This window comes from Andrena cerasifolii, chromosome 16 (assembly GCF_050908995.1).
Source record: "Andrena cerasifolii isolate SP2316 chromosome 16, iyAndCera1_principal, whole genome shotgun sequence".
In the NCBI taxonomy this organism is placed as follows: Eukaryota; Metazoa; Arthropoda; class Insecta; order Hymenoptera; family Andrenidae; genus Andrena; species Andrena cerasifolii.
The window spans coordinates 6,097,561-6,120,525 of NC_135133.1; the positions used below are offsets into that span (position 1 = coordinate 6,097,561).

At 47.6% G+C, this 22,965-nt stretch overlaps 2 protein-coding genes across 2 annotated transcripts in view; both read left to right on the plus strand.

Annotated features, from left to right (window-relative positions):
- The window catches only part of LOC143377929 (uncharacterized), a 144,212-nt gene extending 124,616 nt beyond the window's left edge, over positions 1-19,596 (plus strand). The window contains exon 6 of the mRNA XM_076829736.1: positions 19,469-19,596. Coding sequence (XP_076685851.1) covers positions 19,469-19,476 — 8 coding nt within the window. The 3' untranslated portion in view covers positions 19,477-19,596. The remainder of the gene's footprint in view (positions 1-19,468) is intronic.
- Positions 19,597-19,618: 22 nt separating this feature from the next.
- Positions 19,619-22,965, plus strand: part of Sfl (N-deacetylase and N-sulfotransferase sfl) — a 66,033-nt gene continuing 62,686 nt past the window's right edge. Inside the window, exons 1-2 of the mRNA XM_076829374.1 lie at positions 19,619-20,721; positions 20,759-20,999. Coding sequence (XP_076685489.1) covers positions 20,827-20,999 — 173 coding nt within the window. The 5' untranslated portion in view covers positions 19,619-20,721; positions 20,759-20,826. The remainder of the gene's footprint in view (positions 20,722-20,758; positions 21,000-22,965) is intronic.

The following is a 22,965-nucleotide window of genomic DNA, read 5'->3' on the forward strand; positions in this document are numbered from 1 at the left end:
TTTGATTACCGGCACGATCGGCGCTCGTTTATTCGATGACAATGGCTTCGCTTTGGGCTTCCGTCATTCACGCTTTCGAGCTGACGTGCATAGTTCAGGCTGGAGGGACAATCGCAACGGAAGATGGGCTTAGGAGGTCGCGAGGGCTTCAGTATCTTGGGGAATTCATTTTTCAGGGACCGGGATTTCGTTGACTGGAATTGATGAGCGGAAAAGTGCGTTCGTTTGCACCTGAGCAAAGGTCTGGGTTTTTTTGAAAGGGGGAATTCTCGTATAACAGCCCCAAAAGTAACTGGTATTTAAGAATTTTTTTTGAAAAAACTGTTCGTCATATTGGATCAAACTCTTTTGGGTTATAAAGAGGCACCTTTAAACTTGCGGAAAATATTTTTTTCACGTCGATCCTTCTTATTATTTATTAATTATTATTGTGGAATCTTGTCGACCTCTTCGACGACGTAACTCCTGTTGGCGGGGTGTGTAGCACCTATCGCAGTCATCTGATTGGAAAAATAGTAGAAGTTTTTAAAGTTAGATAGTTTACGCTGGGATTGGTCCACTTGAAAGAGAACAGAATGAAAAATTGAAAGACTTATAGCGTTCGAAAGAAAAAGTAAGTTTTTTCCATAGACAAATTTTTCATATTATTGGTATCCCAGTGGTAGGGGAGACCGGGGCTAAAAGTTCCGGGGGTAAGTTGCTCCGACGGCTCTATCTTCAAAATAAAAAGAGCGTTGTACTTTAAATTATTTTTTCCGTGTGAGTTGATCACGCCACTCTGTCGCCCACTATAATAGCGTCCGCGACAGCGAATTGTGTGGTTGTAAGCAAGGAGCTATTAGTCGCGTACCAGATAAGTAAAAATTTTTCTATCATTACTTTTTGGTCTATTTCAATTATTTAACGTCGATATTATAGATTGAATCGTTCTTATGGATCAAATGACATTTAAGAACATGGTGTAATAGGGTTTATCGTTTGAATACATGTATAAGCAGAATAGTCTTTGAAATTGCTACATGTGTCGGTAGGGGCTAGTTGTTACCGTAAAAACTTGCCCCGCCGCAAATAGGTCTGTGAAGATAGCACCCCCAAATTCGATTTTTTAAAAAAACTCAACGGCATTCGTTTGTTCATCGTATGCGCATGGTTGCCCATAAAAAATTTTCGTTTGCCCACCATTCAAAAAAAAGTTATGAACAAAATAATAAATTTGTCTTCATCACCCATCATGAATGCATTTCAATTTTTTAAAAGAAGGATACGAATGTACCCGACCTGACCACGATTGCCCACTCTCAGATTTCGTATGCTCACCCTCCAGAATCGAATTAAAAAATAAAAACCTCGAAAAGAAGGGTACAGGTGAAGCGATCGCGTTAAAGTTCGATTTTTCTAGAAAATATTATCAAAATCGGTCTTTCAACGATGCAGTCCGTTAGTTTAGATGTAGAAGAGATTTGCCCATGCATTAATTTCGTATGCCCACCCTCCAGAATCGAATTATTAATAAAGATAGCCAAGAAGTGCGGTACCCGTTGAAGCGATCGCGTTAAAGTTCGATTTTTCTGGAAAATATTATCGAAATCGTTCTTTCAACGATGCAGTTCATTAGTTTAGATGTAAAAGAGATTTGCCCATGCATTAATTTCGTATGCCCACCCTCCAGAATCGAATTATTAATAAAGGTAGCCAAGAAGTGCGTCGTTGGAAAGAATTCGAGTGTATCGCAGACATCTGTTTACGTTTCGGCAGTGGCACTCGGCGCTGCTACCCTTTAGGGTATCAACGCTGCGTGTCGTCATCGAACGTGCCGAAACGTAAACAGATGTCTGCGATACCCTCGAATTCCTTCCAACGACGCACGAAAGTCAGTCGGTCTACAGAGTTCGGACGCAACTCTTGCAAGACCGTGCATTCATTTACGGTTTGTGAAGTAACTGTGAGATTATATTATTTTCCGTTGTGCGATATCATTGCGGTAATTAGTGAAAAATGACTAGAAAACCACTCTGGTGATATTCTGCACATGCTGCAGATGTGTGAAAAGTGTGAAGTGTTCGATGAGCGATACAAATTTAAGTGTCGTTCCAATAAAGTGAGAAAGAAGCGTGTGCAACATTTTTTGGATAACATGTCACCAAACACCTTCAACCTTTACGGTGAGTACAATTGATTTTGATAATTCATTCGGGAAAAAACGAACGGAAAGGTATTCGGTTCAACGGGTACCGCACTTCTTGGCTATCTTTATTAATAATTCGATTCTGGAGGGTGGGCATACGAAATTAATGGATGGCGAAATCTCTTCTACATCTGGACAAACGATATGCATCGTTGAAAGAACGATTTTGATAATATTTTCCAGAAAAATCGAACTTTAACGCGATCGCTTTAACGGGTACCGCACTTCTTGGCTATCTTCATTAATAATTCGATTCTGAAGGGTGGGCATACGAAATTAATGGATGGGCAAATCTCTTCTACATCTAAACTAACGAATTGCATCGTTGAAAGACCGATTTTGATAATATTTTCGAGAATAATCGAACTTTAACGCGATCGCTTCATCTATACCCATGTTTTCGCGGTTTTTATTTTTTATTTAAATTCTGGAGGGTGGGCAAATGAAATCTGAGAGTGGGCAAACGTGGCCAGATCAGAATAGTTATTCTGTGAATAACTACATTATTTTCCAGTCATTTTTATGGTTTATCGAAATCGGAACTTTTAGCCCCGGCCTCCCCTAAGTGAAACGAGAAAAAAATTGCAAGTATGCAGCAAGATTTTTCACAGGAAATACGGGTTCGTACGGGCGGGGACGCAACGTCGGGTAGAATTTCCAAGGAACCATCGACTCTCCATCGGCAAGAGGCCAGGAGGATTGATCGGAGCCGCTCGACTTCTTCGTTCCGCGTTTACCGCCCCATCGAAATCATTACGATATCGTTGCCGACCTATTCGGCCAACTTCCGACGGTCATTTCTCTGTGCTCCCGGATCGATGGGCGATCTCTCGCGCGATCTAGAGATCTCCTCTTTTCCCCCAGCGCCGCGCAATCTCTTTCTTCCCCCATTCTCTCTCGCCTCTCGTTTCCCTTCGGCTCCCCAACCCGTCCGCCTCTTTTTCACCAACCCCCCGAAGCCCACACCCTGGTCGATGTATTGCCTCGTTGGTATCGATCACCCGCCACTTTATCACCGCTGAAACGTGCCCGCGCCGCGGTTTATCGTCGCGCCGCATTATGGCGATACGTCGACGCGCGGTTTTGCTGGCATCAATTGCCACTCAGATCAGCACGGGCGGTGCGCCGGACAGGATGACTGTCGCTGATGACGCTGAAAAGGCAGAAGAAGGACAGCAGTGGCTCATCTGCTATCTATGGTTCGATTCTGCCAAGGTTGGGGCATGAAATCTGGTGGGTGTTTCGTGCGGCGATCTGGCAGATAAACTGAAGGGGGGACTCTTGATCGTCGAGTAGCGAAAAACGCGTTTTCTGCCACTTGAGTCGGATTCGCGAAGATTTTCTCGGCTGGAAGACGCGGCCTGTGATCTGGTGATACGATTCAAGGAACTTTTTGAGCGTGGAGGAACGATGACCTCAGGGTTTGCATCGATGAAGAAGCAATGGTTGGCATGCGTGATGGTTAATGAAACATTCATACTGTAGTTCCTCCATTGATCATTGTTCTTCCCGAAGGGGCATAGAAGTGAGTAACGGAACGTTCTCTCTCTTGGCTCTTCGGACAGTAGGTAGTGGCAGATGTTGAATGCTTTCTCAATAGACAGCGTGTAGCAACCGGCAGTCCTTCTTTGGAAATTCATCTTCACGTCTCTGGACGGTCCTCCTCCTCCAGTTCCCACTGGGATCGCGACACGCTGCTCCAATTCGCTGAGAGCAGAGGAAAAGCGGCGACTGATAAGGCCTTGCAGGCTATAACCAATGGTTTCAAGGACGCGGGAATGCGTGCTGGGAAACTTGGAGAAACGTAAAAGGTCCTACGTTGATATGGCAGCGCAGAGAGAAAGGCACAATGGAAAATGCACCTTTTATTCGCGCTGGCGCGTGTCAAGGCTGCCTGACTCCGCTTCGCCTTCTGTATCCTCGGTGAAGCGGGAAAAAGTTTTGTTTCGCGTTCTCGCGACTGCACCGTCGCTATTCTAGCTGAAAGTCCGTGTGCGTCGACGTAGGCGTTGCATAAAGGTTGCGAGAAAGCACGCATGCAAATTAGCCAAGCGAGAGGCTAGTATCGGTTTGGTCGCGGCGAGAATCTTCTTCGGGCGAGTGCACCGTGCACAATCATCGCCCTTAAATTAATAAGGCAAGAGAAATATTTCTAGGATACTCATTCTTCCCTTCTAAGTAGAAATTCACGTATATCGTATTGAAAAGTCCAAATGTTCTTCGATGGTAATATAAATGACTCTAAAGTATTTTTTAAACCACCATGTAACCACCTGCCTTGCAAACTTCCATTGTTTAATTGAAGTACTCTCGCCACCTCCGAACACGTCCAATTCTTCTCCCACTTCGATGTACATACTCTCCTCGATATATCCAGGATCGATATTGCATGGATATAGAACGAAACGATACACCTCGTACACGCAGAAGGTAATCCGTTTAACAGAAAATCCGCACAGTGCGCATCCCAGGGAATCGCGTTATCAAATCGCCATTCCGCGAGCCTCCTCGATTCGTCTGGCATCCGGGTGGATATTGTTCTCTTCGCGATGCTTCTATTCCGCTATTAATATTTTATTTATTACAATTTCACTGTTATAAAATTTTGTTTACTTGCTGTAATGTTAAACAAGGTACCCTTAAAGTTCCGAAAGGATTAGTGCATTGGTATCATTGCAAAAAATTCCTAAAGATTGATACAAAAGTAAGCCGTTTATGCGGGCTTCTCCCCTTAACCCTTTACTGGTATCCTGGAGTCGCTCGTGACCCCAAGCACCCAAAGTTCGATGTACAATTTTCGGTTGTCTAAGTTGGTAAACTGAATTTCTAATTAATTTCAAAATAATAGTTTAACTTTCTACGCTTCTATTATTTTCTACGTTACCTAAGAAGAAAATATTCATAGTGGTTGCTCTAGTGTCGACTTTACAAATTTCTATGTCCTTTTTTATTTGGGGTCTGCCACGACCCCAGTATACCAGTCACGTTTGCCAAAAACAGTATACCAGTTAAGGGTTAACATACCGCGGCTTATGCACCGTTGTCCGATGAGAGAACTCTCGATGGCCAGGACTTCTCTTCCCCGTTTTTCAAGGTGTTTGTTTCGTTTAATAATTAATCGCTCCATCGGCTTGCGCAATCGTCGGCGATTTTAGCACGTCCTGTGTCGCGTGCATCACCACCGGCTCGTGAGTAATTATTGCAAGTGGGACGAGCATATTCGTTAATTCGATTATAGGAAGTAAATGCCACTACTCCTCTCCCATAATTAATCGAACGTTCCCAACCGGACTTTCCTCGGAAACGCTCGAGCGTATTCGAAATGCCATCGACGCGCCACAGAAGTGTCCCGGCGTGAAAACGCCCTTAAACGTTCGCTCGACCAGAAACTAATTATTTTAATCGGGACCCGCTCGTCCAGATGATTCCCCGCGCCACGGGCGTGTTTAAAGTTTTATTTCGTCTAAACGGGTTTCGATCGCCGGCACAGTGTCCGATCGCGAGCTCCGGGCCCCTGGGCGCACCGTGTTCGATTGTAATTACTGTCGAATGAATTTCCGCGATACGCCCCCTAATAGGATTTTATTGAATCGGAACTGTCCGCATTCGTTTTCAACTTTTCCTCCCTCCTCTGTCCCCTTTTTTTCATTTCGTCGTCCCTCTTTTATTCGCCCCCTGCTTATCTGCCCTCTCTCCCTATTTCATCTTTCTAGCAGTTCCACCGGGCCGGAAACTCGCAAATATTTACGCGGCCCGCTGAACCGCGAACGCGCGGATATCGAGGTGACCAGGGTTTAATAATGCCACGCGGAACGTCATAAAGGGCTCGGTCCAATCCGATTGTCGTCCCGGGTAATTTTGGTTCTTATCTCGCGCCGAATGGCCTCGGTCCCAGTGCGAGCCTCGATTATTTCACTGATTTCATTCAAACGCGCATATTCTTTCCCCGAAACGGTGCACATTTTCCACGTATCGATATTAAATACCCTCCGCTACGAATAACGCCCAAACGTACCGATCCAATCACCCCCCCCGAAATTAATTTCCAGAGCGGCGTAGCTGGGCGTAACGATCCGATAATCGCGAGTTTCTTCTGTGTCGGTCGAGCGCATTTGCGCGTGCCAAATAGAATTCCCGGATGGGGCCGTTCTGTGTACCAGTTAAAGCCCTTAATTGCCGACGGGGATCACATTGGTAATTACCATTCGGTACGCGTAGGCCCATCAAAAATTGAAAGTAGCCGTGGACCGCGAAACGACCATGTTTCGACGATGGGTCACCCGCGACGGTATTTTTGCGCGTCGTTCCGCGCGCCAGGCCCAGCAGGAGCGCCTCGTAAATCGTGCGATTAAATATTCATCGTTAAAATGCCGACCTGCTCGTAATTATTTCGCCATGTGGCCGCTGAATCACGGTCCTCCTGCAAAATAAGTGCATCGCCGTGCCCGCGATCCGCGTTATTAATGCCCCCCCGGCCTCCGCGGGTTTGTCGCGCTACGCCGCGGCGATATAAAAGCTATCACGGTGGTGAATGAATTCCGCGTAACCATCGACGGGGTATGTGCCGTTGCGGCGGGATACTTTTGAAAAATGGGGAAAATCCTGCGGGCGTTTTGTTGGGCGAGCGCGTTCGTTTCCCTGCTATAAGCGCCATCGATTGCGGCCAAGTGTTTTGTCCTCTTCGGGGGGCTTTTATCGAGCACAAGATTGCGCTGAAGACTCCTTGTCAAACTTTTAACTGCACTTTACGCGGGAGAAGCTCCTCGAGCGACTCGATAATTCTATCTTCGGATCGGGTACAACGATCCAGGCTGCAACCTGCGTCGATTGCACCGTGCAACTTGATGCAACCGCGATTTTGCGATACCGTGTGATCCACCGAAGTCTGAGGCGTTCTGTTAAGTTGGTAATCGAATTCCTTCGGATGGAGGTCGATCTTCTTTTGTCCACTTTAAATCAGAGGCTTATTATTAGTAGTAATAGTAGTAATAGTAGTATTGGAAGTAGTAATGACATTATTAGTATTAGTATTGTTAGTATTATTATTAGTATTATTATTGAACGAGTGGTCACATGACAGAAGTGGGAAGCTATAAGCTATGATAGAGTTACAAAATACGGGACAACGTCACGCAGCTTTGTGCAATGATGTAGGAAATTTCTTTGAAAGTCGAAGAAGGTATTGGATGATGTGCAGCTAGGGAATACAATCCCGGGATCCCGCGATCCTAACTGTTTTTTGGATTCCAAAAATCCTGGGATTTGATATAACTAATCCCGAGAATTGTGGGATTTTTTAAAAATGTGAATTACTTTAGGAACGCCTGAAAAAATATAAAAATAAACAGAATAAATAAACATAGTCATTCCATAATAATAAGGACAATATTAATAATAATGATTTATTTAAGTAATAATGTTAAGTCGCATACAACTAACTGCACCATATTTATTTTTACAATGATATTCTCACTTTCCGCTATTTCGAAATCGCGCGAGTTGCAAATCGCAACTAATCTGAACACGTAAAGTCGAAACATTGTAGGTATGTACGTACTTTAGGTGCTTTGCTGTTTCTTCGTTTGCGTTTCCAAAAATCTTAATAACGGTTTACTGATATTATCTACTTATTGAGACTTTATTATTCATCATTGTTCTACTGTTTTATTATGAAAAATGATTTTAGCTTATGTTTCAGACTAATGATAGAATGCAAGTTTGTTTACTTTAAGTAAAGATTTAGAATTTTAGCACATAATAAATCATTTTAATTACTGAAATTTTCTATTACCCAATCCGGGGATTAGTCCCGGAATGCCGAGATAGACTTCCAAAAAATCCCGGGATAGTAAATAATGGCCAGGATTGTATTCCCTAAGTGCGGCATTCTTCATCCATTCATTACTGTTTTATTTACGTAATTCTGCGGTCCGTCAGCAAATAGTCATACACTTGAACATTTGAATATGTCTCCCATACGGTTTCCCGGTTTCTCCGTTGCCGCGGCTACTTTATATTTATTTCCTTTCGCTCTATATTTAGTCGCGTTGCGTTATACGCTTGACACGCCCGTCATCGTGTCGTTCGCGAATAACTTTCATCAAGTTATGAAAGTATGTTTCGCCGTTCTCGCAATTGCGCGGCTGGCGCTCGGGAAAGGGAAAATTTCATCGTCGCTCCGGGTGGCTTTCAGTGAATTTTTATAACGATCGACGGCGAAGCATTATGAAGCGACGGCTAATTAAATTTCGCGGTACCGACGTTGAAACGCGGAATGACATTCGATCGTGCCCTAGATGCTTCCACAGCAGGCCAGCTGTTTTTCTAGCTCATTAAATTCCACAGATTAACGCCCCGAGTGCCAAGGATCCATCGCAATGTGACTTTTCACCCGTTTCCTAGGATGAGCATCCAAGAATTGTATCATAGAGAGTCAATCGTACGTGCCGGACGCTTGACGCGAGATTATCTTGTCACTCGGGCTTGCGATTACTGCCGAATGCTGGTGACACCCACTGAATTGCGTTTCTCAGTTCGTAGTACAATTTTAACTCTATTCCGCGACAGGTGTCGGTTTCACTGTAGGGAAAACTTCATTTCAATCCCGTTAGATTACTTTAACGCGATTAATTAATCAAGTGTCGATTAGTAGCGACGGAAATACAATTGGAGATGGTGTATTAGAAGAGTATAATCGAAACGAGGGTAATTAGCTTGTCGAAGCTACTCCCCCCGTTCTATTTTATTTACTTACCCCCATTGTGGCCTCCGCGAATTTTTGGCGAAGCGCCGCGATATAGAAAAGTTTATACAGAATTGATTCTCACGAGGCAGCGGCGATTAATTAATTATTATTAATTTCCTACGCTGCTCTGCTACCTACCCCTGCCACACTGGCTCGCTCTCATTCGTCTCTAATCCGCCGGTGGATCTTCCCTTTATAATGCCGCGGCAGTGCAATCTCGCCGAGAAAATCGATTTACTAAATTCACCCTCCTGTTTATTCATCGTCCCGCCATAAAAATGCAACGAAAGATAACGGTGCCAGTCACCGACCCTCGGACAGAATCTTGGGCGAGGATCGATCACGTACCGCGTCGATTATACAGCGACGTACACAGGTTCGGGAGATGTAGGCTTGATGTTCCTCGGAGAAAATGCCCTTCGGTGAAGTCAGCGGAACGGTTCGACAAGCCACGAGGACTATAATAAACGAGCTTTACGATCGGGCCCGATGTGCATCGACATTCTGGACGTGCCTTGACGCGGTCGAGTTTCTTTCGCCCCGTCGCACGCGGTGACTCGCGAATCTGTATCGTTTCTGGATTAAAAATGTAATGGATTCCTGTTCGCGGTGACTGGTGGGCTCCCGAGCGAAATCGACGCGCTTCCTTCTGCCACTGGCTAGGGACAATTGTATTTCGATCGGTTGGCGAGCACTTCGTTCGTGTTCTCCAAGTTTCGCATTGTTATAACTCGATCTCCCGGAACGAAGGGTTCCCGGTCGATTAATTGGGTCACGTTAAAGTCGAAGGGAACCCCGGGGATGGACGAAACCGCGCCGTAAGTGTGGATACGAATCGACAGGCTCGTAATTAGCGTGGAGCACTCTCCCTGAGCAGGAAATTAATTAGCTCGGACACGTGTAGTAACAGCCGCGTGGAGGGAACATCGATTCTTTCCCTGCGCACGAATCGCGTGATCAGCAGCGAGGAATCGAAAGTCGAAGACTCGAGGCTGGTTGCGAGGAGCTTCCTCTTCCTCGACGGGGAATTATTTTTGTTCCGAAGCCTCGGTAATGAGGACACGCGTATATATCCAGCCGTGGAACGGAGGGTTGATTAATTAAACTGCACAAAGCACGATTAAGTAATTAATTTAATTAAGCAGGTTAAAAACACGGGGACACGAGGCACTGCCTACAGAGGGTAACGAGGCAGAGGGATCGCAAGTTTAATTTGGCTTCGCGAGTCTATCACGGCTCGTTGATGCTAATAAGATTGGTCGCGTTATGAGCGACGTTCCGTGCGTAAGAAACTTGTTACCATCCCAGTCACGTCTCTATTTAGCTATTCCCAGCCGAACTAGCGAAACGTTCCAAAGCATTATCCACGCGGAGCCGCGAGAACCGAAATAGATCAAAGCAGGAAGCGTCTGCGCGAATTTTAGAGCAGAGCTCGTTTCTCGGCGCGCGTTAAAGCCCCAAAGAATTTCTCATCTGAAGAATCGCCGCGCCCTTAGACACAGTGCATATTTCCCCTTCAGCTGGGCGCGGGCCCATTCGTCGCGGCGAATAAGTTCATTGCTAATGCACGCGGTCGCTTAACCCGCGCCGAAAATGGAACGGGTGCGACGCCGCGGACGAGGAGCGGTAAATCCACGTCGCGGAAGTTCGGAAACGTGCATCGCGAGCTCCAGGCTTCCGCGGGGGTTGGAAGCCTGGGCTGCGCCCCGCCCTCGCGTGTACGTACGACGATGGAAGAAACGCGGGGGTGGTTGGAGGGTGGCGGAGGATGGGGTAGCTGCGGGACAAAGTGAAGCGAGCTTGCGATGGCAAACAGGGGAGCTGCCCATCATCCGGGAATCGAACTTTCCTCTACGACTCTACGACCTCGAACGGCTTCCAGGATCCCTTACAACGCCGATCCTTTTTTACGACCTGGATTCGGATCGTATCGCGCGCTTCTCGCGGCTATACTCTCCTGTCGACGGCAGATAGGGTAATTATGGGAGAGACGCCGCACTTTCAGGTTTTCGTGTTTAAAAAGTATTTTAAAATAGATACCGAGGGAAATTATTTATTTTTTAACGACAGATCTGATAATTTAAACATATTCGCGGACGTTCAGCTTTTTCACGTTTTATTTTTATTTCATGTGGAATGAATGCGGGAGAAACAAGAAAAGACTATTAAAGGTAGAAAAACAGAAATTATATCTGCAACTATTTATTTTTTTCAATTTTATTGTAATTTATCTTAATACATAAAGCAGAAAGTGTTTGCGTTCTTGTGTGTCGCCTAAAAATTGTCGAACGCTAAACTCTGGGGTCACGAAATGTTGCCAGCTCAGTATGCCCAACTAATCCAGATGAATGTGACTATCTTCACAAAAAACTAAATAATTTTTTTTATAAAATCGGAATCTAAATTTCGGGCGAAGCCGAGTAGTAAAGTTAAGTAGTAACTGTATAAAACAGAAATATGCTTCGTTTCACTTTTCTTCAGCTACTTTTTTTTAAATAAAAAGTTAACACTAACAAGTTTAAATGGAAAATTAAAAGTGTTTCGAAGTGCAGCATCACGCCCGGAATTGTTGCGTCTCTCGCAACAAAAGGATGTTTTTGACATTAATTTTTTAAGGGTGATAGATATTAAAATTATGAGTTTCTTCGATGCAAGTAGCACAAATTGTTCAACTAACAATAGGTATCCTTGGAGAAAGCTTTCCTTTCCACAAATTTAGATTCGTCGACAATTCTGCGCAAGGTGCGGCAACTCGCCCGTAATTACCCTACACACGTTTCTTCGATTATTATTCGGTGCGAAGCCTGCGAAATTCTGTTAACTAGCCATTGGCATGGATTTGCCGCAGTTCGCTCCATATCAATCCATTAATCGAGCGATAGACGTTCGCATGCCGCGTGTCAGATAATCGATGAACCGTTTCGCGACGAACGACAACAGTATCCGCTCGCTTCTCCTCCTTTCGCGTCCGACGCGTCGTTTCGACGAGGCCGTGCATCTATCGCGAGTAATGGTCGGTAAAGTACGTTTTAGTGGAGACCCAGCTCAGGCGTGCCAGTGCACAGCCCGCGTTAATTATGGTTGTAAGCTGAAATTGCGATCATATCGACGGCAACGCCGTTAACTCGGTTCCGTGCATGCACTCTGTCTCTCCCTCCCCTCTGTCCCACCCTCTCTCGTTCGCGTCTCCGTACGTGTTAATTCGGTGTTAACATCTGTCGCCGCTAGGAACTCGTACGAATTAGCAGCGGTAACGAGCTGCTCGTTAGAACGGAAAGCGAGGCTGTTTCGCCTGCCAGCTTCGCAGACACTCTTTCTGCTTAATCGCCTTCGATACGCATTCCGGCGGCGGGATTATTGAAACGCGGGATAATCCGGTCTCGAACATAACCGATCTGATTCGGCGCCGCTGTTAATTGCAAGCTCGTTTCGCCGTTTAGCCGAAGTATTTTTCCTGCCCGCGCGAGAACCACTGTTACGCAATACGTCGACGGTAATTATTGCATCGACGCCCGATCGGGCTGATCAATAATTCAGCGATCATTGCGCGAGCTCGTGCCCCAGAACGGAATACACGTCGAAATAATCGAACGCCGAGGAAGTTCGTATAATGTGTATTCAATGAGGCGAGGATTAACGAGGGGAACGAGGCTGCGCCATTCGGTGACGTTGCATCCGCATCGAGGATTTGGAAAGGCTCTGCGCGGCGGATCCTTTCGCCCCGGTGATCCGCTGCCTTCGATGAAATTCAGTCCCAACAAATTTCTAATGATAGAACGCGATTTGCGCGGCGGATAGGAATCGTAGGGGCGCGCCAACGCGCTTGCTTCGGGGTGTGGAACTCGTCAACTACTCTCTGGGGATCTTGGGGAACGACGCGCTGGTCGTAGAACGCACTCCAGGCGAGGAAGCCAAGCTCGAGACACCCGACGCCTCCTTTAAACGCTCCTCGACAGTTTTTCCGCGAGTCCTAACCGCAATTACGGCTTTCACAAGCGGTTACGCGCGGATACGCGCGGCCGAGTGCTTCAAAGACGTCGTAGACGTCGTCATTAAGTCGAGTGCCCGTCCTAACTACCCGCGCGTGTGCCCCGACCGAAGTTAATCGCTAGATTGCGCGCGGACACGCGCGAAAAACCGCGACTATTCCGCTGTGTCTTGTCTGGCGTGCAAACGTCGCGGCGTTTAATCGAACCGGGGGAAGAAAAGGAATCGGTGTCCGAGGTGAATTTTAAATTCGAAGACCCTCCTATCTGGCGATAGCGGTATCTCGTATTAATTAAGGAAAGTTTCGACCGATAAAAGCGAGTCGCTCGTCGCCAGTGATAACGAAGAACTCGAGGAGCGAGGAAAAACGCGGAGGAATAAACTGTGGCGCGATACACCAGCGCGATGTTTGAAAGGCGAAGGTGAAATGACTGGTTGAAAGATATATTTTCACAAAACTCGGCATGATGTTTGCTCAAATTTGAGAGGCTGTCTGAGTAGTTCTAGGGGTTTAAAAGCGTGGCCCCTCTGCATTACGGCGACTTAAAAAGCAATTAACTGGCTGACGAACCAGCCGCGGAACAGAGGATTTATATGCGAGCTGGCTATCGGTTTTTGTTTCTCTTTCCCAGCCGGTAGTTTAGAGTAAACTGTACTGTACTTGTACGTGCGCCGTTTCTACGGCTTCAATTTAAAAATTCTTCGGCGATTGCTCGTTCCCTCGCGTGTACCTACGCGCATTGCGGCCACTTCGGGAATGTAAATGAAGCTTTCATAAGAATGCACCCGTGGATCCGTCGCTTCGAGATTTATCGTGCTCGTATTTAGAAGAAACGAGGAAACGTTGCTTTTTTTTTTTTGTTTATTTCAAGTCAATGAAACGATTATTCATTGTTCCGAGAAGCAATCCCGCGCGGAACGAGATTTAATCGCAAGGCAAAATCCTGGGAATATGGAACTTCGGTTGTTATCACATTTTTCATCCGATCCGCCATGGAGAGATATTAGTTTCGCCCGGGAAACAAATTCGAAAAACATTTCATTCCGCGAGCTGGAGTAGAATATCCGTGCGTGATTAAACGGAATGAATACGCGGCAACTCGTATTCGTAACTTGTAACGCGATGCCAAGCATATTCTAAGCTAGATTAAACCGTTTTTACTGCGCGCCCGAGCTCTGTCGCTGGTGCAACGTAAAACATGTGCACGTAGAAGAGAGTTGCCAATATCGTACTGGTCGCCCAAATTGTACCTCATCAACTTCTCGATAATTAATTAATATAAACCGCTTGCAATGGTAAAAATATCAAGTACTTGCGAAATGAGAAATAGAGACAAAACTATTCGAGCTTACACCCTGTTTTTTGCGTGCTATAAACATTTAACCCTCGTCCGCCCCTCGTGTCAATTTGACACAGTTTTCCCGTGATAAGTTACAGTGTTCTGTTATTTGTGTTTTTTGTAAACAAGCAGTATGCCCTGCACATCGTTTTATCTTATGCGAAAGTGGTGAAAAATCTAAGATTAGAATATTAACTTATCAATTTGCATAAAAAATATCGAGAAATAACTGTTTACCTTGTCATTTCATTGATTTTTTACCCGAATGAAGGAAGTTTTACGGAGAAAAAAAGAGAAAAAGAATGATAAAGTAAATAAGAAATGTGTTAGGAATTTTAAAACATCTAGAGATTTTCTGTGCGATTTCTGCGATATATAGCTCTGCTCGTGATCACCCCATGCAGTGTTCGCGATTACCCCACTGCAGTCGAGTAATTACAAACACCAAGGGTTTGGTTTTTCCATTATAAAGTTAATTTTCATTAAAAATTTTCCAAATTTCGTTACAGTAGTTTAGAGAGAAATAGTTTAAATATGTTTGTAAATAAACAACAAATTCGTGTCTCACATAGTTTTCGTGCTGTTCGCTTTTTTGCTAGGTGTTCCCAATCCAATACTAAAACCTGCGTTCAAATCAGTACCAAATACGAAAAATTTCGCAGAATATAGGCAAGCCTCCCCTACCAGGTCCAAGTTACGAATCTGCAAATTGCGTTCGACGCGTCGCAGCTCCAAAGACTATCTCCCAAAAATTCTACAGTAGCCCAACCCTCCCCGACTTCTCCATCTTTGAAATTCATCAGAAGCTATCAGACTTCCAGGGAATCGAAGCAGAGTCATTCTTATCCAAGGCGAAAAGTGTTCAGTCCCACAAAGCACCCTGGAAATGGATTTTTTTTTCAATAAACCAGCGAACGGGCGACATAGGGCGCGCAACACTTTCATTATCCTCGTTTATCGCGAGGGTGCCGCGACGAGCGCGGCCCGACCACCGTTTACATCGCAATTTCGGGGCTGGCGCGTTTGTGGCCGCGCGGCATTTCCACCGCCATATTTTTGCCAGCCGCAACTGGACCCTGATCTGTCACCGGCCGCTGTCATTTCGACACCGTTGCCCGCCGATAGACGGCCAGATGGAAACACACGCCCGGAGACGGATAGACGCGGCGGAGTTTTATGGGCGTCGCGGTGACGCCTCTTCGCGCGGCCGAAATTGAACGCGCTTCGAAATTTTACGAGGCCCTACGCGGCGAGATTATTTCGAATAACACGGAGGGACGTGTAGGAGTTCTGATGGGTCTCGTTACGCTGGGTACATTGCGCGTCGCGGTCAGGGATAGTTGCGCTGCGAGCTTGTTCATAGAGAGTTTAGAGATACGTGGACGATTATAGTCGGGGCGAAGTTAATTGGACGCTGAGGGTCGCTGAGACAGGCTCTTACTATTTGCGAGGGTGTTAATAATTGACTTAAATGCAGAAGGATTTTTTATTTTCTATACCAGTCTTCTTACCGAAGTGTTTTTCGTAGATCGATGGGTTTCCTCGTGGGAAAGGAGAAATATTTTCCACCCCGAAATTTTCAGTACCCCTGAAGATTCTCTCGGGGGAGAGGCCACAATGGTGCCTGGGCTCTTTGCTCCGCGTCGAAATAAAGGGAGAAGCCCGATCGCGGGGTGAGAAATAACGGCGCGAGCGGGAAATCGTTCGGAAATATACTTTCGCAGGACCTCCCCTTATCCTTGGGATAAGGTGGCAAAAAATCGCCTCACGTTTCGCTGAAACATTGATTTATCGTTCCCGCCAAAATGCTGGCGAGCTTCTAGCGCCAATGAGCCAGGCAATCCACCGTGAAGAAACTTAATAACCCATTTTTCCCATCGAGCGTAACAGAATCCTCTTCTCCCGACTGACTAAACGTCTAGAAACGAGCAAGCACAGCTCGCCTGGAGCTTGCCGACTCCCCGAGCTTAATAAACCGCGCAGCGGGTAAATGCGCGCCACGGACGGAGGGTCGATAACGAACGGTTCATCACCGAAAACGGTGCTCTCTCGCCGTTGGATCGAGTTTCACGGGGCTCGATGGAAAAATTCGCGTCGCGGAACGAGCGGAAAGGGCGAGGCCCGCGAGGGCAGCGCGCGGAATGCATTTGCCAGATTAAAAATGCCGTTGGAGTGCATCGGGGATGCCTGTAAATATGCTCGGGGAAGGACGAGTAACCCCGCGGGAGGGGCGGGAAGGGAGACACCCTCGAATGAAATTGGATCCGCGATTCGAAGCGTTCCGCCAAGATTTCACGGGCTGCGCGGAACGCCGGAAGAAAAATGGGTCCATTCGGCGGAATAATCAGGGAAGCTCGCGTAATCATTTCGCTGCGATCGAGCAGTCTCTCAGCGAGATCTAGCTTCACCCTTCCCTTCGCCCTCGTACGTGTGCCTCGCGCCGCGCCCTTTAAATCCGCGGGCACGTGATGCGTCCGACTAACGACCCACTCGAGGAGCCGAAACGTGTCTCTTGAATTAAGCACCGCTCGCGCTCCCGTAGATTTCAAGGGGGGCTGGGCAGGGCCGGAGGGATCGGAATTACCCCCGACCGCGATGAATAATTCAGACAACGAAATATATTTATCCCGAAGATTTTTGCCAGGTCGGAACCGACTGCGCGCGGGGATTCCGTCGCGAGCGTGGATCTCTCTGTGGCGCGGATTCTCGCGGCGACGGTGGAGCTTTGGGAAGATGATGGCGGCAGAAGTCTCTGGTATTCGGTGGAAACGTGGTCCCGATTTCAGCGGAGATAATGTTTTGCGATGTTGTTTGAAGAAGGGCGCTCTTTGCTGGGATTTAGGTAAATTGCGGAGGGGGTGCGGGAAACCTGCGAGGGGTTGCTAATTAAATTATGAGATTTTGGCGAGGCTGATAGGATTTGATAGAGGTTCCTTTCAGCTGCACGGAGGATATATGCTTTCAGAATTCCGATTGATCAGCAATTTATCACAGAGACGGCAGTTGCAAGCAAAGTGAATGGTAATGCACACTAACTATGCTGGCTGTACACCTTGTTGCGTAAATGTCAGAATTCTTACACAACTCCCGCGTTACGTTGCATCTTCCTGACACATCGCGCTCGTCATCGCACCACGTTTCTTTACCCACCTTATTATATCGTATGAGTCTACATTCTCGATGATAAAGGCACAGTGGCGCTGCGTAAATGCGTGGCGCGCTTATTACGTGGGTTGCTGAGGTAACCCACGCATCGCGCAGTTCATCTTGCATAAGCGAATATTAGATTGTTACATGAGGATTGTCCGCGACACGACTCCGTCGATTAATGTAGATAGCACACGGGCTTCGAGATGCGTAGACGTAAATGCAATCTAAAGATCTCGCTCGATTGCATTAGGATTCAATCCCACGGTAATGCGCGACAGTGTCAGGTAGCAGTGGATAGCGACGGATAGCAGAAACGCTGATCTACCCATTAAGCTTTTCATCGAGCGTGGCTAGAGAGAATAGCGCGATTCCAATTAGAACTTTTTCCCTCCGCGCGGGATTCTTCCCACCGATTTCCATTCTCTCGACCGACATCGCCAATTCCATCCCCGTTCTGCCGAGGCGCCCTCCATTTTCAGCGCCGGTTCAAACTGATTTGTCGAAAGGATCGCTGGCCATCTACGGTGCGGGAACGCGATTCATATCGGGCAAAGTTCATCGACAGCTTCCTCTCTATCGAGGATCGTGTAATTAAATTCCTCGATCTCCCGTCGCGAACGACTCTCTTCCCATCGATCGTCGCATTCATCCCCGTTTCCCATTCGCCGAGGATCAACTTCCGGGTCATGAAAGGCACCGCGAAAGGTATCCTCCTGCTAGAAAAATGTTAGGTCAGCTCCCAGGTGGCACGAGGCATCGAACGAACGACGGTCTGATATTCTTCGCGAGAAACCCCTCTTTTCGCTGTCGATTCTTCCCATTCTCTGCCTCCCCTAGCCTCCCCGCCCTGCCGGATCATTTTCAATTTATTTCCCGGCGTTTTTTTTTCCCTTCCTTGCGCGGGAATCTCTTTCTGGCGCGGGGCCCAGAAGAGTCTCTTTGAAACGATACAGATAGAGGCACGCGGACCGGGACAAAGGTTTTGTATCGCTTCGGTGGGGGTTGATTAATGGACTTCTTGCTGCGACCGATGTTACGACCGACGAGTGGAGAGGAAAAAAAAAGCATTAAAGGGAGGTGGAATCGCAACGCTACCGCGGAAGTACGATCGATTAATTGGAGTTGTCGAGCGTCGTGATCAGCCGCTTGTCGTGGCCCGTTGTTTAATCGTTTTTTGATGGGAGGCTTCGCGGGCTGCTTGCTACCTGTGCTGGCCGATCGATTCGTCAATTATGTCGAGTCGCCGGTGCATTTCAATCCCCCCTCGTGCTTTATTAGACTATATGAAGACAGTTTACCCGGATGTTACTCGCGTAGCGTATCGACGCGCGATCCTGAGCGTCAGCGTTCTGCTTCCCTTCGTCGTCTCAATTGCAAAATGCTGGGACGCGCCTTTGGTGGGCCGGAGGCATAAGCACCGTTGTCAGCTAATCTCAGGCATTCTACTTAGTATTTATCATGCGGAAGTTGCTACTGATTATTTGCCCGTTTAATGGTTTTCGTGTAACAACCCCAAAAGTAACTGATATTTACGATTTTTTTATTAAAAAAACTATTGTCAATATTGGATTAAACTCTTTTGGCATGTAAGGATGCATCTTTAAACTTGCAGAAAATATTTTTTCTATGTCGATGCTACTTCTTATTTATTAATTACTATGGATTCTTGTTAACCTCTTCGCCCACTTTGGCGCCTTGTATTTCCTTCAATTATTAATATTCTTAAGGTTCTTTGGCCTTAAAATGCACGTTATATCCGTAATAAAGTATTGCGAATCGTCTTTCAATCCAGCCCAAAAGGAACCGTTCATTTTAGCCGTCTAATTCCCTTATACTCCCTTAATGGTAAATGTGCCCGGAATTCATCCCAGTCAGATTTACAAGCGCCCCCCGAAACTTAACTCCCCTAAGCCCAGAAATTCACCGCATGAATTGCGCACGTAACAGCTCAATCGACCCAGCAGTCGTTCGGCAAATCCCCGCGACCGATTCTTCGCCAGCAAATCGTCGCATCCGTGCCGCACACTTTGCTCAATTCGCATTCCCCATTGACTGTTGCAGACTCGTAAACCAAGGATCCACCGACGCCGCGCGGACAAGAAGATCGATACAGACCGATAGCGCAGCGTTCGAGAACCGTTCTGGCCAGGAAGCGGCATCGTGGCTCTACATCGTCCCTAATTGACAGGTGGAAAGAGGCCGGGGGCGGGGGGGAGGGGGTGGGACGAGCAGCAGAGGGAAGAAAGGACGCCACGCGTGCATCAAGAACGGGGATACAAGGAGCGTGGGCGGAGGAAAGAGGGGAGAAACGCTCGAAATTTACGAGTGAGCGGGTTTGCTTGCGCGTCTAGGAGGCAAGCTCAAGATACCTTGGGGCAGTCGTGGGCCGTAACAAATGGTCCAACCGTAAAACCAGCTTACCCGTTCAACCACATAGGAAGTAGACGACGGATTTCCGCGACACGTCCACCAGGATTCGCGCCGCGTTCTGAGCTATGCAAGCATAAAGCTCGGAGCGAACGCTGATACCTCCGACGGCCCCCGACAATTGCCAACGCCGTAGCTCGTCCAGCCCGACCTCGTTTTGCAGCTGGAACCGCGACATGGTCTCGAACGAGCAACACCAGCGACGGGCCCCGTCGATTTTCGCGTGACCGGGAACTATGTCGCAGTCTCGGTCGACTGACTGCTGAGTGGCCGAGGGTGGATCCATGAGGAGCTGGGCCAAATGGGTTAAAAGCGATCGCGACGGACGGCGCGACCCCGTGCTGCTCGCAAAATGGTGATCGTGCTGCCCTCGTGGAAACGCAACAAGTGGCGATCCGCTCCTTATTCCTGAGCTATCATCGATGCTATCCGACGGACGGGACGGAGCACCCGATCCTGGAGCCGTCAGCTTCGATCCGAGGATCGAGTAGACCGCGCGGGGGTGGATGGTCGTTGGAAGATCGGTGGCCACCCTTGTCTCTTGGAGGAGCTGAGAAAGAATTTGCATATTCGATCGGTCGCGGAAAATTCTGTCAACAGGGCGACTTAACTATTGTCGGAGGTAAAGTGGAGCCAGAGGCAAGCTCCGATTGGAACACGCCGCTGATCGATCTTCCTTAAGAAGAAGGGCTGTGTCCAAGAGTCGTGCTCGAAGGGATCCTTGGATTCCTCTCGATTCCCGTTAATCCTCGCCCAGGGAAACGATCGTGATCGCGAGACGGTCCTCGACGGGGTCGGGCTCGATCCTCGCGGAGAGATTACCGGAGGGTCCGCGACTATGAGCAGAGCCGATGCTCGGCGAAGGAAGGGGACACTTTTCAGGAATCACGAGGGATCCCTGGCGTGGTCGTCGCGACTGGATTTACGTCCCTGAGGGAAGGATCGTGGGGGGGCTAATCTGAGAGGCATTCGGACGCCCGTCGGATGAGACGATGGTGATGAAGATTTCCGCGATCGAGGCTGGCGTTCCTTTACTAAGCGCCGTCGGTCCGCGCTGCGTCGTTAAGCAGGCCACGGTGAAACGGTGCGTCGCGGCGCTCCTCCTCGTCTCCGTCGCCAGCATCTTCTACTACACACACTACATCATCAGCAGCCCACTGGCTAGGTGAGTTTAAGAAACTTGAGTATTGCTGGAAGGATCGACTTCGGGGATAGGGAGAAGTTTGGAGAACGGGAACTTATGGTTCGGAGGACTTGGGGGAGGTTTCCTAAGTCGATTCTTTCTTTTAGTTTAGTTTAAGTTCCTGGAGAGCATCAGAGAAGGATGCATTGCCAAATATTGTATTTCTTATCGAATATCCATCCGTCGAATGCTCCGCGTTAGTTTCCCTGGTCCGCTGCATCGTAGATTCAGAGGTCCACCCAGGGCGCACCGAAATTTCTAGTCGGAGTTTCGGATAGCTCCAGCGATCGTAAAAATGCACAAGGAATAGTGTCGATAAACAAGCCGAAAAACCGCCAGAAGGAAATTGCTCGCTGCATGTCTGAAGCCAAAAGTTCAATTCCAGTTGGACTGGCCCAGTCCGCTGCCACGAAATAAGATTACAAACGTCGGTTTTATCCGATGTTTTTTGCCCATTCAATTTCGCACAGTCCTCAGGGCTGGCCATTTCGTTATCGCGCGTCACTTCACATCCCCGATCCCCTATCGCGCTAATAAATTCTTCTGGCGCAATTAGCGGAAATCTTTCTTACGTGTCCTGCGTCTATCAAGCCTTACAGTCGGTTCCGTGCATGGCGAATGTAACTTTACTGCCAGCAGGCATGAAATTCCCCGGTCAGATTAACTACCCCCCTCCCCCCCCCCGATATTCGCGACAGTTTTTTCCCTTGAAAATCGCTCCTTCGAGTCGACTTTTATATTTCCCACTGCGCGCTGGGAATACTGACAAATTATCGGCGAGCATTTATACATCGCATCCTATTTCCTGTTCCTGGCTGGCCACTTTGGCGTTTTATCGTCGGTTATTATCGATCGTAACTCGATCTCGCCGCGGACGCGGTAATTTCGGGAATTTCAATCGAAATTACGGCCACGCCCCTGGTTCGCGTGCGCTAATTTCCCCGATCATTTTGAGAAACGGACGTAACGAAGGTGGATTCATACGCGATATCCGCGAGCTGGCAATCCGATGGCGAATAAGTGAATGTATATTCGCGTCCGCGGCTCTGCCAGTCGATGGTGCGCGAGCCAGCGATCGGTCGGAAACTGTTTCATTGGAATTCTTGCAATTAAATTTGTCTCGCGCCCGCGACCCCCAGCCGACGCGCGCTAATTCGGGAATTCCAACGGCCCCCTTTGATCTACGCGAACGCCGCGACCGTAAATACCGGCATTGATCTTTTATAAGGGGTGTATTAAATTCGCGTGATTACCGCTGATCCAATTGCATCCACTCTGAAACATCAAACTCATTGATAGGTAATTTAATGAATACCAGTGTCCGCGCTGTACGAGCTAATTTCCCTATGAGAACACTGTGGTTGAAACAAGGATCTCCTAGAATGTAGACTCGGTCCCAAAAAGGAGAGACAAAAGATTCTTGACAGCAACCCCTCTGTGCTCGGCGATGTGGTCAAAAGTGGAGGCTTGATAAATCGTTTCCATGCATCTTAGAATCCGATCGATTATGCTCCATGCTACCGCAATCCTCATACAAATTAAACTCCATCAGTCAAAGACTTCCCCCAGCAATTACTAGAACCACAGACATTAATCTCACGAGATCAGTCATAATTACAACCACTTCTCCGCCCGAGGGTTGCAATTCATGACCCGTTTGTATCAGTCTCGCGCAACCAATTCCCCAGCCACCGTTTTTTCCTAGCCCCGCGAGACAACAGTGATTACGAGGAATGAACCGCCCAGCGCTTCAGACGCGGCGTAAAAACTCCTTGCGAATCCGACATAATTGACGCTGTATTCCCACCGAGGGCCGCTTTATTCCGATGTTCCCCGACCCTTTGCCAGCGTTTCCTATCGCGCGATAGCTGGTCCACAGTTAATTAGCGAAGACGTATAACCCCACGGGTCGGACTCGAGGCGGACGTTCGTCTCGAGAGCTCGATAT